This window comes from Cryptomeria japonica, chromosome 1 (genome assembly GCF_030272615.1).
Source record: "Cryptomeria japonica chromosome 1, Sugi_1.0, whole genome shotgun sequence".
NCBI classification, from domain to species: Eukaryota; Viridiplantae; Streptophyta; class Pinopsida; order Cupressales; family Cupressaceae; genus Cryptomeria; species Cryptomeria japonica.
In genome coordinates this window covers 499,656,720-499,673,547 of record NC_081405.1, presented here as the reverse complement: position 1 = coordinate 499,673,547, position 16,828 = coordinate 499,656,720, and the positions used below count along the sequence as shown (strand labels likewise).

The following is a 16,828-nucleotide window of genomic DNA, read 5'->3' as shown; positions in this document are numbered from 1 at the left end:
ACAAACCTGTAAAAGGTGAAGAATGGCATTTAGCAAGTCTGTATCATTTTCTGATGCAATGTCTAGTGCATCCTGCCTAATCAGCCATGACAGACCACATTGGAGATGATTGCGAATCCTATATCTCAGAAGAATCTGGTTCCTGTCATTGTCAAGAAAATAGTATAAGTTAACTTCAAAAATCATATAAGAAACCTCTTAAAAAAGAAACTAAATCTAAAGTCTAGACAACTGCGAACCATTTAATGCAGTAGTTTAAGAATGATCTCCTCAAAACACCCTAAGATACATTCAACTTGGAAAAAATCTCAGATTTATGGTTCATAAAAATGATACAAGTTATCTCATTAAGATATCCCAAAATGATTATAATTTTATAAAAAGAAAGGTATGAAGATTGAACTTGATTCAATCATCTCTATTGCACCCAAATGAACAGATCTAAAGAAAAATCGGCCAAACTCCAAGATTGCTTAAGCTGAATCACAATCATGAATCCTTACACAAATAAATTTAAACAGAATAGTTGTCCAACATTGATTTTGGATGCTACAACTCAGTTATCCATTGTATCACTATACGTCTACTTGGATCTACTATTCTCTGACCAAATATGCCCAAATTGTTCACACCTAGGGTATAAGTGGAAAAATTTTAAATGTAGGGTCCGTCTACTCTATAGCCTCTATGACATGCTTTTTCCATTTGTAAATGATGAACCAGTGCAATATTTCAAAACTCTGACTACAAAGGTTTCCACCACCCCATAGCTGCACTCTCCCCTCTCCAAGGTACATAGAGTGAATTCTTAGAGCTAACCACTTATCAATGCACCACAAAATTCAAATGGCCAATGGCTTCCTAAGAATAAGTTTCTCCTAATCCTAGAGGGTCTTCCAATATGCCTGAAAGTATGCGGAAGGTACCTGTCTATAGATGTTGTCTAAGGCCTCTCCCACCTCACTTCAGATATCAAAACATGCTTAGCCAAAAATGACAGCTCTCTACAATTTAAAACCCCCAACACAAGGTTTCTAACCTAAAACACTATTGCAGGGAAACAAATGTAGCAAAAATACTTAGTAGCCCATTACTTCAATCACTTTCTAACCTCTAAGATCCCATATGATAAAGTAAGTGCATACAGTAGGTACTTGCAATAATAAACTAAATTGTTGTTATCATTGCAGAACACAACCTTGGAAAATGCTTTGATATCACTTGGTAGGAACTTACCTACAAATATTAACAAATAAAAACAATGAGATGCAAAAAAGAACACAATGCATGAAAATTGCTGCAAATTTGCTTATATACATGAATCTGGAACTAATATTGCAGGTGTCTTCGAGGAGGTAATCTCCTTTAAAGAAAAGTTTCAACACAAAATATGATTCCAAAATGCTCTTCTCCTCATTAGAACATCAACATAGAAGGATCATAAACGGTGTCTTATAAGGTACAACCGATGTGGGACAAATCCACATAATATGAACTCATTACATTATAGCAACTTCATGTGATACACTTGGACAAATCCACACAATGTAATATTACCTAAATTACTAAACTATGATTATTACAGTGCTTGTATTAATAATCAAGGGTTAAGATGCAAGTGTCCTAAAAAGCATTGCCATGGGATGAACCTCATTATCAGCTATAGAACAAAATTGAGCTCAATGTCTTCAAATAAGGGTTTCTATAGGTAATTGCACAATAAATAAAGTATACACTCAACAAATTATAGTTATAAAAAATGAATTGCATCCCCATAAAGTGCTAAATATGTTTCTAACTGTTAATTGCTTCAATCATCCATTTCTTTCATAAGATAATGTCAATTCCAAAATTATCGCTTATAATTCCACTTGCTCACAAAAGTACCTGAAACAAATGATGCCTTTGTCATAAACTGTTGGTGTTGAAGTCCATATCGAGGACCTATGTGATTACAAAAAAAAAAATGAATGTCGAATCAGAATATGAAAAATAAACTATGAAGCTATCTTTCACATTTGCTAGATGCTGTGTAATAGCTAAAATGTAAGTAAAGCAAGACAAATAATAATAGACTGTTACACAGACAGACAAACTTATTGTTAGCACATCAACTTCCAGAGTAAGAGAGCAATGATCAGACATGACAATTCTTAAAATTATCATCAGATAATAGCATAAAGATTCTCCATAAGAATTTTAGGAGAGACAAACCTAGATAAAGAATCTCTGAGGGCTCAAATACAGGTCTAAAGATGCATTTACAAACCATTGTGACAGATATGTCTCAGTTTCTGAAGTTCTAAGATTCCCTCATAGTGCCAACAAGTCCTGATGGCAATTTCCCCATATCTCTCAATGTCCTACCATTATTAACAAGCATTGACACAACAAAGATCTTATGAATTAAGAGAAACACGGTGAACTCTAAAACTCTGAAGTGTAAACCATTCCCATTAAAAACATCATCCATGCATGTGGTCTATTACATTGTGTAAGCAAGTAATTGACCTAAAGGATGTCTAATGATTTTTAATATTAATGGCAATCCACTAGATACTTTATTGGCCATGCTTTGGCAGTCCATGATAATGACTACCAATACAAACAAAAACATAAAAAATGAAATGCTGTCAAAATCAAGGGCAGAACACTGTGTCAGCAACATCCACAAATTTAGAAGCCATACTGCATATATAGAAAAGTCTTGGAAATATCATTTCATACAGAAAGCGAAAAAAACAAAAACTAAAGTCTTTGAAAAATCATCTAGCCAAAGATACAACAAGAAGCACCATATGATATGCATAATATCATATTATAAACCCACCATAACATTAATTGACAGAACAGAATGCATCTACTTAATCTATTTCATGTTTTGAAATACCTAAGGCTAAAACTATAAGCTTCTTATGATTGCAAACAGTATTCCCATCTTCGCTATAGTACAAATAAAAACAGTTGCAACAACCAATGTTTCAGGAAAGAAATAAGTACCATTCTTTAAAAATTAGTCCTGCACCATGGATGAAAAAGAATAATCAAAACATTTTTATACTCTTTGAAACCATCAAATCTAGAGATCTAAACATTTGATGTGGCAGTCCCAAAAGCCTAAAACTCTCGATTGTTTATCTCATAAATAGGCAGCATTTATTCTAAAAAGAGCCTCTAAAATTAAACAGCGAGAGTTGAAGCATCAAGTGTTTTGCAGGTACTATCTTCCAGAAAAATAAGAAGCAACAAGTATCAGTGATTACCATCAAACAATGCCCATTGTCCCACACCATTACTATCAGAAATATTTGTTAAAAAAAATATTGTACAAAATCATAATGCTCAGTTCCATATTGTTCCCATTCATCTCTTTACAATAAAAGTTAAGAAACAATAATACAAAACCTAAAAAACAGACTTGAAAATTTATATCTCATTAAAGTGACTTTGAGACTAAGTTGCTTATATAGGTACCCTTAATTAACATTCCTTTGAATTAAATAATTTAAGTATTGTACTAACTACCCCTGGTTACTAATAATTTTTGTTTTTTTTAAACCATACCAAACCATAGCAAGGGCGGTAGCTCTACACCACAGTTATACAATCTTGCTCTGAATAAGATAAGCTCAAATAATAGGACAAATCCCTAGACCCAAACCTAATTCTCAATGGTTCATTTGAGATGGCCCTGCCTGTGTATCCCTTTCTGGGAATTAGAGGAGGTGGAAGTCACATGCAAAAATAGAAACACTTCATCCACACAATCCATATAGGGGCCAACTTATCCATACATCACATACATACACAGTGATTAGCTGGCAAAAACGGAAGTGGTTGCAACCTTACTGCAAGCATCTTCTCCCTTTACCTGGTTCACTAACATATAAACCCTTAAGTGCATCCCAGCCAAGAAGAGGAATGTCAATGCATCCCATACACACTATGGGTCTCATCCTTTTTCTGAATCACTACCACCTGTGATGATGAGACAAGCATCCCATACTACTTGTGTCATCACCAACAAAGGACATAAGTGTAACAACACACAACACAAGTAGTCATTAATAAGATTTCTGAGCCTATTAATCATCTGCAGCATCATACAACTGAATGAGTTACACAATCAAGATAACTTATAGTCTTACCCCAAACTCAAGACTAGTGTCTATACTATCAATCACCTAGATGGATTTAACAATCAAAACCTTGAGAGCTGTATCCCAAGAAAACACAACACAAGAGGCACACATATTCCTTCAAATACACCAAAGCCAATACTGAACTCCTAAGACGGATAGATCCTAGCATCCATCACTTCCATATCATTGATGAAAGCCTATCTAAACCTTATAAAATCAAGTAGCTCCTAGCATCTATCACCTACATACTACTGGTGAAAGTCAACTAACCCTATGATACAACCAAACACTCCTTTTGGAAAAGCACACTCCCCTGTTAGTTTTGTATCAGACTGTAGCAAATTAGATAACAACAACAGATAGACAAATCAGTGCACACAAAGAACACCAAACTACCCTGGGAAAACCTCCCTCTTGGAGGTGAAAACCCTAGCAACTAATCTCAGATCTTTATTATGCAATAATCAGAGGTAATTACAATATGCTTCAACACTTGAAGCAATCAAGACCAGTAAGATATGCACAGAAGAACAGCATACACAATGATGCACTTATCTCTGAGAATAGAGTGGTTGCTGTCACAAGTAGGTTCGCTGTCTCAGAGATGAAGTTTGCTGCCTTCAAAAGATGTTCACTGTCCTTCCAATTATGATCGCTGTCACTGGAGTTCAATTCACTGTCCTAGGATGAGGTTAGCTGCCTTCAAGGATAGTTCACTGCCTCCAAAGATAGTTCGCTGTCACTAAATGATGATTTGCTGACTCAGAAGACAGTCCGCTCTCGAATGCTGAATGTGTTTGCTGATCATAGAAGATATTCGCTGTATGAATATGTTCACTGAATTGTGTGTGTTTACAATGAGATTGTCTTTGCATATATATGAGACTCTAGCCTTCCAATTTACCTTAGGTCGGCTTTACAATGAAAGCAAATTAATGACAATACAAAACTTACGGTTGGCACCAAGACAGATAGGTCATGATTAAACACGAGTTACATATACCACCCACTTAGGGCTCGGCTAACACAAATCATTTATGCCTTCTAAGGCCGGCAGGGCCACATAAACGCTAGGTGTGCTAGGTCGGCCCTAGAAGGGCTCCGACCTAGCTACATACATCAACATCCCCAACTTTAGCCACGTTGGAGTAACGATAAGCTTATCTATAAGCAGGTCATAGGTTTTACAATTTCAATGATCACCTCAAGATGAGGGAGACAAGCGACACTAAGAGAATAATTATCCTCTACCTATTCCTTCGTATCGTCCTTTTCTCAACCCTAGTTGTGATGCTCTAAAGTTGGCTATTGTATCAATATTGGTTCAACAATCTATCATTTAGAGGGTACACGAACATTGATCTAAAACATATGGTCCTAAGGGTTTACACCCTAGCCTAGTTAATCTAGTTAAAATACAACAAAGATGAGCCCATTAACCCCCTACACATGGTCTTGTAGGTCTTGGGGTCTAATCACCAACATTCTAGTAACCCATCGAACCCACATGAGCCATCTTCTATTTGGTCACCAATACATAAACAAGCAAAACCCATGAAGTAAGTTCAATGGTTGTTCACTCCATTCAATTGTTACCTAGAAAAATTGTCTATTAAATAGATATCAAACCCACCGTAAATAATTTTACACAATTTTCTACTTCTGGGACATAGCATTTTTTAAAATTACCAATTGCAAAAGCTTAACATATAATTATCCATCAAACAGATACAAAGACAAAATGCCATACCATATTTGGTAATAAATACCATTAATTCCCATAGTTGGCAAAGGCAATTCCATCCTAAAATTAACAAAATCCAGACACATATTTAGAGTAGGTTGATCATCCATAAAGATAAGAGTTATTTATTGTTGGAATGTTGTCATTGATGTCAAAGTGTGTTTTGTTCAAGAAGGGAGATTGTTGGAATGTGGTCATAGATGTCAAAATGAGATTGTTGGAAATAGTCATTGATGACAAAGGTTGTTGATGCCAAATTTTGGAGACTATTTGTATATTGGCTTTAATTGGAGGCCAACTCATGGAATTTTATTATTTTGAAAGAGGGGTAATTTGAGGCCAACTCATGGAGTTTTATTATTATAATTTAATTTTTATAAGGCCGGCTTGTGTTTTATGTAATTAATTTTGGCACCCAAAGGGGTATAAAAAGGTGAAGCATGTTTGTAAGTATGCTGTGTGAGAAAATGTTTTATCATTCAATAAGAAAGCAGAGTAGATCTAATAAAGAGCAAACTTTGTGGAGTGTGAAAGAGCAAAAAAATATGTTCATCTTCCATTGAGGAAGCAACATCTAGATGTTGAAATTATGCTTAAGAGGTTGGTGCCTCCTAAAAGAAGAAATAGGTGTCTCTTGCTGAGTTGGTGCTCAATTATGGGGATTGGTGTCTCTAATAGGTTGCTGCCTGCAAATTTTGAAAGTGGGGATTGGTGTCTCCAATGGGTTGTGTTGTGACGTATTCACACATCGCCCCATTGCAAATGGGAACCCCTGCTTTTTGCTTTCTAGGGTTTGTTTTCTAGGTCTTTTAGGGTTTTGTCTGTTAGCCTTTGCAGGATGAGTGTTGTTGAGGGGATCGTTAGATTGCAGGCTTTGCTTGAGCCAGGGTGAGTCCACAGGGCCCCAGAATTAGGGTTTCTTTGAGAGTCTTCCTTAGGGCCTGGTTTTGCTCGTTACTAATTGTGTCTTGCTTGGTGAGTGAGTATCATTCTTGAAGGTCCGAGCTAGGTCAAGTTGGTGAGTGATAAAGTCTGGAATGTCATCCTGATCTTTAAATGTCCTGAAATTTGGCTAAGTCTGGAATGTCCTGATCCTGAAATTTGACTGAGTCTGTAAAACTGAAGAATCCTCCAAAAACTAGATTTTGCAATATAACTCCTGGAGGTCCGAAACCACTCTCAAACATCCTGGAAGTATATATGGAATATAACTTAAAGTATAACTTAAATGTTATATTCCATAAAATAATCCTGACAAAGAGGCTAAAATGTCAAAATTCGCTCCTGACCCTTCCAAAGGGTCCAGAGCGAAAATTCACCAAAGACTCAAGATCTTGCCTAAGTCAAAGAGTGGTCGAGCAAGTTTGCAAGGATATGGAAGGAAATGGATCTAGGATCGAGTCTAAGACAAAGTCAAGTCAGTTTGAAGGTGAATTGAGCCTAGAATAGAAATTTCGCTCTTGGCCCTTCCAAAGGGTCCAGAGCGAAATTCTTGAAAACACTCATATTCCCCTTTGCTAAAGTCAAGACCAAGATGGAGATGAAAGGAGAGTAGTCTATGTTTGCCTCCCAAAGAAAATTAGAGTTGAAAAAAGCAAGAATCAAGGTCAAATCATGATTTTCGCACCTGACCCTTCCAAAGGGTCTAGAGCGAAAATCCTTGTAGCTCTTATTTCCTTCTTTGTTTTGGCTAGGTGTTGGCGTGATGTAGGATAAATTGGTATGTTCTTGCCTTGGGAGGGAGTTGGACACTTTGAAAGATGAAGATTTTACCCAAAAAGTGAATTTCACTCCTGACCGTTCCAAAGGGTCCAGAGCGAAATTCATCATAAACCTTTTTTGCTCCCTTGTTTTGGCTAGAAACCTTGCTCCTTTGATGGAAAACGATCTATATTTGCCTCCAGGAGAAAATTGAAGTTTAAAAAATGAACAATCAAGCCCAAATGGTGAATTTTGCTCCTGACCCTTCCAAAGGGTCCAGAGCGAAAATCCTCCTAAGGCTCATTTCCTCCCTAGTTTGACCAAATTTTGAGTTGCAAGGCATCTTGAAGGGAAGTATGGACATGTTTGGACTTTGGAAATGTTTGAAAGCCTTGAAAAAATGAAGGATTCTAGCCAAGAAGGTGAATTTTGCTCCTGACCCTTCCAAAGGGTCCAGAGCGAAATTCCTTACAAGCCTACCTTTTTGACCTTGCTTGGGCTTAAGACTTTGTTCCTTGCATGAGAATGATGTTTAGTTACCTTCTAGAGAAGATTGGAGGTGAAAAGATGAAGGATCAAGTCAAGAATGAGATTTTCGCTCTTGACCCTTCCAAAGGGTCCAGAGCAAAAATCCTAAATCCACCTATTCCTTTCACATTTGTGCCAAGTCAGGCCTAGACAAGGATGATAGAAGCCCTTAAGATTGCCCTTGAATGGATTTTTGTCTCAAAAAATGATGATTTTGGGCTAGAGGAAGAATTTTGCTCCTGACCCTTCCAAAGGGTCCAGGAGGAAATTCATTATAGGTCTTGTCCCTGGCCATGATTTCTAGCGAAATTCTCTTTTCTAGTCACTTTGAGGTCAAGCGAAATGTTGCAAGCATGGGAGAGGGATCCAAGGATAAGAGTCCAAGTAAACAAAGTGAATAGAATGGAATTGAATGCGGATAAACAAGCAAATCATGAAATTTGCTCCTGACCCTTCCAAAGGGTCCAAGGCGAAATTGTGCAAAACCTATCTTTTCCCTCAAATTTATGCCAAGTCTAGTGTGGGTCAAGATTAGAGGTGTCCTTAGGCATGTCCTTGAATTGTCAAGAGTCATCAAATATGAAGAAATGAGCTCAACACAAGAAATTCGCTCCTGACCCTTCCAAAGGGTCCAGAGCGAATTTTCTCAAAAACCACCTTTTTTCCCAATTTTGTGCCAAGCCTAGTGTTGACTAAGGTGAGTTTTGATGGAAGAGGTCCTTAGAAATAACTTTGACTTATCAATGATTATCAAATGTGAAGGAATTGAGCCAAATGGTGAATTTTGCTCTTGACCCTTCCAAAGGGTCCAGAGCGAAATTCCTAAAATCACTTATCTTCCTTGCAAATCAAGTCAAGCTTTTGGTTTTTATGGCTTAGGGAAGGATGGAGCAAAGTTTCCTTGACCTTGGAGGTGAGTTGAATGGTGGAATTTGTCCTAAAAAGTGATTTTCGCTCTTGACCCTTCCAAAGGGTCCAGAGCAAAAATCCTAAAAACCATCTTTTCTTCCAAAATTTGAGCAAAATCAAACTTGGACAAGGGTGAGAGAAGTCATTTGGATTGCCTTAGAGTGGATTTTGGTCACCAAGAATGCAAATTTTGAAGCCAAAATGAGAATTTCACTCTTGACACTTCCAAAGGGTCCAGAGCAAAATTCCTAGGATCACCCTTTTTTCCTTGCAAATCAAGTCAAGTTTTTGGCTTTTATGGCCTAGATAGGAGTGAGGCGATGTGTCCTTGGTCTTGGAGGTGGATTGGAGTTGAAAAGATGAGGAAACAAGCCTAAAATAAGATTTTCGCTCCTGACCCTTCCAAAGGGTCCAAAGCGAAAATCCTAAAAACCATCTTATCCTCCAAATTTTGTGCTAAGTCAGGCCTAGACCAGGGTGAGAGAAGCTATTTGGAATGCCTTGGAAAGATGTTTGACCTTCAAAAGTGTGAATTTTGAGCTAAAAGGTGAATTTCGCTCCTGACCCTTCCAAAGGGTCCAGAGCGAAATTCTTCATCTACCTATTTCCTCCTTGTGTCAAGTCAAGACTTGGAGTCCTAAGGCGAAGTTGAGGTTAAATTGATGTTACTTTGCCCTACAAGATGAATTGAAGTGAAGAAAATGAAGAGTTGTGACTTAAAAGGTGAATTTCGCTCCTAACCCTTCCAAAGGGTCCAGATCGAAATTCCCAATTTCACTCAGATTGCTCATGATAAAGATCAAGGCGAAGAGTTGGTTGTGAGGTAATGTTGAAAAGAGGTCTAAATGAGCCAAGAATGCAAATTTCGCTCCTGAGCCTTCCAAAGGGTCCAGGGCGAAATTCTTATGAAGCTTGTCCCTGGAAAGAATCTTGAGCAAACTTCATTTTGATGTCTTCTTGTTGATGATTTAAGGTATAAAATGCTATGTCGAAATGAATTTATTATGTGTCCTTAATCATCTTTTGGGTCTGTTTTGCAGAGGAAAGAAGACCATAACAAGGACGACCTTCTCCAGTCCAGCATCAACAGGGACAACCTTTTCGGTCTAGCATCATCAAGGACGACATCTTCCAGTCCAAGGTACATCATCCATCCTGCACATCAAAGACAAAGGAAGATAAAGCAAGGGTTCGTTGAAGAAGCAGATAGTTTCAGAAGAGTTAATTAAAGCTAGCTTCGCAACATCATCAAATTGAACATCAGCCAAGTTCCGAGTGTCAGGCAAGGTGGCATCCCAGTCATCACTCCTCCATGTTGGGTTGATCCACCTCAGCGTGTCCAGGTTCAATGTACCTGACTCATCAAAGATGACACAAACTTCAATGTACCTACCCCGGCTATCCATTGGTTGAATATTCCAAAGAAGACGTGTCCAAATAATGCAATTATTTCATTAGCCAAAATTGAGTTTGTTGTAACAAACCCTAATTAGGGTTTTCATTGTAAAATCTCGGCCATTGATTTCAAGTTGATCTGAGCCATCGAATTGTATTGAGGGCACTATATAAGCCCTAGCTCCTCATTTGTAAAGGCTAATAGTTAGTCAATAGTTAGAAGGTGAATAGTTAGAAATAGTGAATAGTCAGTTGATAGAATAGCAATTAAAGTAGAATAGAAAGAGAAGGCAAGAAATTGTTGCCATTGATTGTAAATGAACTCCATTTTCATTGAAGTTATGGTGAAGTGTGTCGTTTCTTGCAATATGCATGGTTTCTTGTTGAATCTTCAATTCTAGATGGTAGATGATTAGATTGAATGAAGAAAATTGTTGAATGCACCTATGTGGAATCCGTCTAATCCAAACCACTAGCCTCTTGCTGATGGTAAGTGCACCTTGCGTGGTCAACTGGAATAAAATGAGCTTAATCTTAAGTCGTTACACGTCTATTGTTCATGCATTATCTTGAATGGTGATCAGTGTCTGATGGTGTACGATTTGAACGTATTGGAAGCACCCCTTAGAAGATTGCTTTGAGCTAGTGTCGAATTGTTCAAGCCTGATGGCGAGACCCAGCCCAGTAGGACTCCGCCTAGTCATTCATCCATCTTCTCGCATTCTAGGTAGTAGAGTAGACTTCCTGAACCCTGCATCTTTTGCCATTTGTTTGTCTTCCAGTTAGTAAATAGGACTTGTGATTCCAGCAAATCAGACGTTCAAGTCATCGAGTGTAAGTCCCCTTGTGATTCCAGCAAAATCACATCATACCACAAAGAGCTTATCCAAGAGTAGAGAACCTACATACAAGAACCTTGGAGTTGCCTCGACTAATCCTTCGGCGAGATCTTCAGTAGTCGAGAAACTTTGCTCAAGAGAGGATAAGGTACCTTTAGGTATTTTATTCTGTGTTCGCATGTGCATAAAAACACATCAACAGGTTGGTGCCTACAAATATTGTAAAATTCGTTTATTTTTGTTGTGGCCGGATATGGACAGTAGACCCAAACAATGATTTTTTGTGGTTTTTCCTCGAAAGGATTTCCATGTAAACCTTGTGTTCTTAATTGTATGGATCTTGTGTGTTTGCTATTATTGTGGTTGTTAAATTTTAAATAAGTAAAACTTTGTGTTATACTAATAGGTTTCTGTAGTTGGTCAAGTATGTCGAGTTTGTTTATAAACTAAGTTACCGGTTCTTTGGGTATTGGCTTGGGTCCGGGTTCTGGTTCGTGCCCGGTCCTGGTCCGGCCTGGGTTCAACCTAGGTTCCACTTGGGTCCTTCCTAGGTGGTCGGGTTCCCTCTGGGTTCGGGTCCAGAGGGAACCCAACCACCTGGGAAGGACCCAGGTGGAACCCAGGTCGAACCCAGGAGGACCCGAGTGAACCCAGGCCCGTGGGTTCCCAAAAACGGGGCCCACGGGTCAAAAAACAATAAAAACCAATAAAAAAGTACTTTAAAAATAGTTAATTAATAATTAAACCCTAATTCGCCCCTTTATGATACATTTCATGCATCAAAACATTCATTCAACTCATTCTATTTGCATTTTTGAAGATTATTTCTCTAAAGCCGGGTTTCTTAGTTTTTGCATTTTTCTTCGAAGGTAGAGACTATGAAGATGTGAGACACGCATAAAAGGCATAGGAATCACTGGAGAAGGAAGATTTAGCCATCAAAGGTGAGTAAATCTGAATTTTTTACAAGTTTTCAAGAATTTTTTAAAGTTTTTTTCAAATTTTTTATTTTTATTTTTAAATAAGTTTTGTATATTTTTTTACACTTTGTATGCATAGTATGGGGTTATAATGCCAAAATTTTATCAATTTTTTTCAATAATGTTGTGTTTTCTCTTTTTATTTTAGGTGCATTATTCATAGAATCATACATAATGGCTGAAATTGGAAGTGCAAGTGCAAGCTCTAGTTCAATTGCCCATGCCCGAACTGAAAATAACCCCTTTAAAATTGATCAATATTCACCACTTTGGAATTATACAACAATGATCAAGCAAGTGTCTGGTGGTGGGGGTTTTGTTTGGAAGTGTAACCATTGTGGAACTGAGTATACCAGCTCATACTATCGAGTGAAAGGCCACCTTTGTTTCATCCCCGGGCGTGGAATAAAATTTTGTAAGGGATCAGATGGCAAGGGGTTGCCAAAAGCTCTAGTTTTGGAATATATTAGAGAACAAGAGGAAGCTGATAGGAGAAGTGGCAAAGCAAAGACTGATCATCCTCTTGTCCAGTCAAGCTCGAAGACTACGAGGCCTTCTAGTAGTATTGGCTCCACAAGACCAGCCGGATCGCATCCTTTCATGCCAAAACCACCAATTGCTCCACTAGAGAATCAAAATGTTGTGGCTTCACCGAAAAGAGGCCCATTGGATACTGCCTTCAAAAATGAAATGAGAGAGATTGCAGATCAGAGCATTGGGCGTTGCATTTATGGCAATGGGCTTCCTTTCAACCTTGTTAGATCACCTTACTTTCAGGACATGGTACATACCCTTTGCAACACACCTTTTGATTATGTTTGTCCAAGGTATGAAAAGGTGAGAACCACCTTATTGGCAAAGGAGAAAGCATCTGTAGAGTCACAATGGAAAGTCATCAAAGATACATGGCCGGAAACAGGTTTGACCATCGTTTCTGATGGATGGAAAGATTGTAAAAATAGGCCATTGATCAATGTTATAGCAGTGTGCCCTAAAGGGGCAATGTTTTTGAAAGCGGTGGATTGTGAGGGGCAAGTGAAAGATGCAAGTTTCATTGTCAATATCCTCATAGAATGCATTGACATGGTGGGGCCTCAAAATGTTGTCCAAGTCATAACGGACAATGCTAAAAATTGTAGGGCAGCGGGGACTATAGTGGAGGCTACATACGGTCACATCTTTTGGACACCATGTGCAGTCCACTCACTCAATATAATCATGCAAAAGATTGGCACACAAATTGATTGGGTGAAAAAACTGTACGACAAGGGCGAGGAGATTCAAATGTTTGTGACTAATCATCATATGTCACAAGCCATTTTTAGGACCTTCTCCAAGTTGGAGTTGTTGAAGGTAATTACTAATTTAAATTTTTTATTTTATTTTTTTATTTTTTATAATTGATATATGTTGTGTATTTTTTTATGTCATGTTAGGTAGCTGAAACACGATTTGCATCTCACACACTCGTCTTAAGACGACTTGTGAAGGTGTGAGAGGCCTTGAGTTCTATGGTCATCAACGGATTGTGGAGTGTATGGAAGCAGGCCCAGACATAAAGAGCTCTAAAAGTAAGAGCATTGATCCTTGATGAGAAATGGTGGGATAATGTGGAATATGTTTTGAATTTCACTGAGCCCATCATGAGCATGATTAGGTATGCTGATACTGATCGCCCATGTTTGGGTGAGATTTATGATGGCATGGATTGCATGGTGGAAAAAATAAGAGAAGTAATAAAAAGAAAAGTAAATGACCCGACGGAAACATTTTTCAAAGTTGTGCAGAATATTATTGTTGACCGTTGGAACAAGATGACCAATCCCTTACATCTCTTAGCATTTGCTTTGACACCAAAATTTTATAGTGCAGAGATGCTTGCAACACCAAGGAGGGTACCACCATATAGAGATGCAGAGGTTGCTTCTGGCTATAGAGCTGCCTTTAAAAAGATATATCAACATGAGGAGACAAAAAATGTTGTCATGAAGGAGTTTGGCCAATTTGTATCCACAAAAAAACATGATGTTGTAGCTCTCAATGCTAGATATGGGATGGATGCTGATGAGTGGTGGTATTGTTGACGTGTATTTTGTACACAATCATACACAGAATAAAATACCCAAAAGCATCTTATCCTCTCTTGAATAAAGTCGCTAACTGCTGAAGATATCGCAAGAAGGATCAGTTAGGATGACTCCAATGTTCTTTTAGTAGGGTCTCTACGTGTGGATAAGCACCAGTGGTCGTTGTGATTGTTGTGTCATCAAGGGGCCTTACGTCGCCGAAGATTTTGCTAAACTAAACAAGCTTTTCAAAAAAAATGACAAAAGAGTAGGGTTTGCAAGAGGTCTAATCTAGTCTAACCCTAAGAATGACTCAATGTAGACAAGACTTGGTGAGATTCTACCAACTTCAATATTGCCATAAATTAACAACTCAATTGAAATTGATGCGATCTTCTAAGGTAACAAATGATTTTCAATACATCAAAGATCAAGAACACTACCACGAAGGTACATATTCAAGATACAACAATGATTGAAGGTTTAAGTGATTCAAATATCTCCAGTTGACCACACAAGGCATTCCTACAATCAGCAAGAAGCTAGTGGTTTGGAAAGCGAATCCTACCAAAGATCAAGTCCAACACTTTGTCCTTCGAATTAACACACTACTTTGATTGAGAATGATTCAAGAAAATTGAACAACCATGAAGATAACCAAGAGAATTGCAACAAAACACCATAACTTCAATATTTCATTGATCTCAAAGCCATCATGTACAACAATTGTTTGAATTCCTTCTTCAAAGCTCAATCTTGCTACAAAAGTAAATTACTTCTAAACTCTAATCTCTCTAATAATTTCTAACTCTCTCTAATTTTCTCCTTTTCTAATTACAAAATGAAATGAAATGAGGGTATAAATAGCATCCTCAATTACAATGAACGGTCTAGATCAAAAAGCAGATCAATGGTCAAGATTATGACACCTAAACCCTAATTAGGGTTTATTACAAATAGCCTCCTTTTTACTAAACAATATTAAATGCATAGCCAAATATTAAATTTGGCACAAAAACCTAGGAGACAAAGACCAATGACGATTAAGGTGCCATGTCATCTATAACAACCTCTCATCTAGAATCTTATTCCCTTTCCAATGCTCCTTTTTAGCATATGCAATGAATCTTGATATGATTCCTTCGATCTCGGCAATTGGAATCTCGAGAAGATTCTTCATTCTTTCTTCTAAGTGGATGACCTGATCAAATGCCTCGAGAAGAGCAGCGTCCCATTCAGGTTCAAGTTCCTTAGTCTTTTCAATCAGGAGCATGGTAGCAAACATCTGGTCTTGTTGCTCATCTGTAATAATATTAGCATCCTTGCAAAAGATGACCTTAATTCTATCCTTCAATTCCTGCAAATCCACATCTGTCTCAACTTCGATCCTCCTGCCAAGAATAGTACGTAGTACCTCAAATACTCTGTCCTGGATCGGGTGGATCACCTCCTCAACATGGCTACATCTAGTACTAATATCCTCAAAGAGCACTTCCTTCATCTGGAGTAAGGTTGACCACTGAAGTAAACTGTGAGGTCCTCCATCCATGATCTTTTCCTGTGCTAAGACCTTCCTCGATGTTTGTCTGATTACTCGCAAGACAGGAATGATAACATCTTTGGTATGAGCAAAAGCGGCTACCGTTATCATCAAGTTGTGGATGATCTCAAGAACCTGGATAGCCCTATGAATAGTCTTCATCATCCTTGTTGCAAATTCTACGGTAACTATATGAGATTTGTCCATCCAAGTACTCATACGCTGGACCATACTCCTGAATCTCTCTGCCTCACCAATTGATTGCAGGGGAAGTGCCTGTACGGGTGATCTTGCTAGATCCTGACGTCCTAAAGGCTGATTGAGATGGCTGAAATATGTTCTCCATGCACCGACTTCTCTCTCAAGCTTTCTATTCTTCTCCATTTCTTCTCTAAGCTTATCTTTCAAGGCCTCAAATGAATCGGTGGCATCGTCCATCGTCTGCTCGGCTGTGGATGGACCTAGCTCAAATGTCTCTACATCATATTCCTCTGTGAGGATCTCACCTTCATACTTGTCCACTGCCGGTGTAGCTATCTGTAATTTTCTGGATCCAGTCTCATCTCTAATCATCTTGGACATCTTGGTAGCCTTCCTCTTCTCTGTCACTTCTTGGGAATGTCCGACAAGGCTCTCTAAATCAATTACATTGTCTTCGTCCTCGATCACAATCACCTTCGTTAATCTTTCCTTCAACCAATCTGGGATGGCCGATCTTGTCTCTTTAACCTGTATCTCCTTATGCAATGTTTCTTCTTCTCTGGGAGGAGATGTTACCTCGTCATTGTTCTTGTCTTCATGTAACTCATAATCTTGGAGAGATCCACTTGGTGACCCTTGAGGTGCCTCTCCTTCTTTATCATTCTGCACCATTGACTCCATAGACTCTTCCACTTCAAGTGTCCTTTTCTCTTGTCGAGAAGATGTGCCGGATGAACGATTTCGGTTGGCCCCTTGCTTCTTCTTGGAAGATTCTCTCTTTTC

At 38.3% G+C, this 16,828-nt stretch overlaps 1 protein-coding gene across 3 annotated transcripts in view; it reads right to left on the bottom strand.

Moving 5' to 3' along the window:
• Positions 1-16,828, bottom strand: part of LOC131073520 (uncharacterized) — a 126,061-nt gene that overhangs the window by 30,864 nt on the left and 78,369 nt on the right. For all 3 annotated transcript variants that reach the window (XR_009112894.2, XM_058009965.2, XM_058009964.2), the window contains exons 3-4: positions 1,888-1,944; positions 7-142 (exon numbers count right to left, since the gene is read on the bottom strand). Coding sequence is in view for 2 of the 3 variants with exons in the window: in XM_058009965.2 (XP_057865948.2) it covers positions 7-142; positions 1,888-1,944 (193 nt within the window). In the remaining variant the exon portion in view is untranslated. The remainder of the gene's footprint in view (positions 1-6; positions 143-1,887; positions 1,945-16,828) is intronic.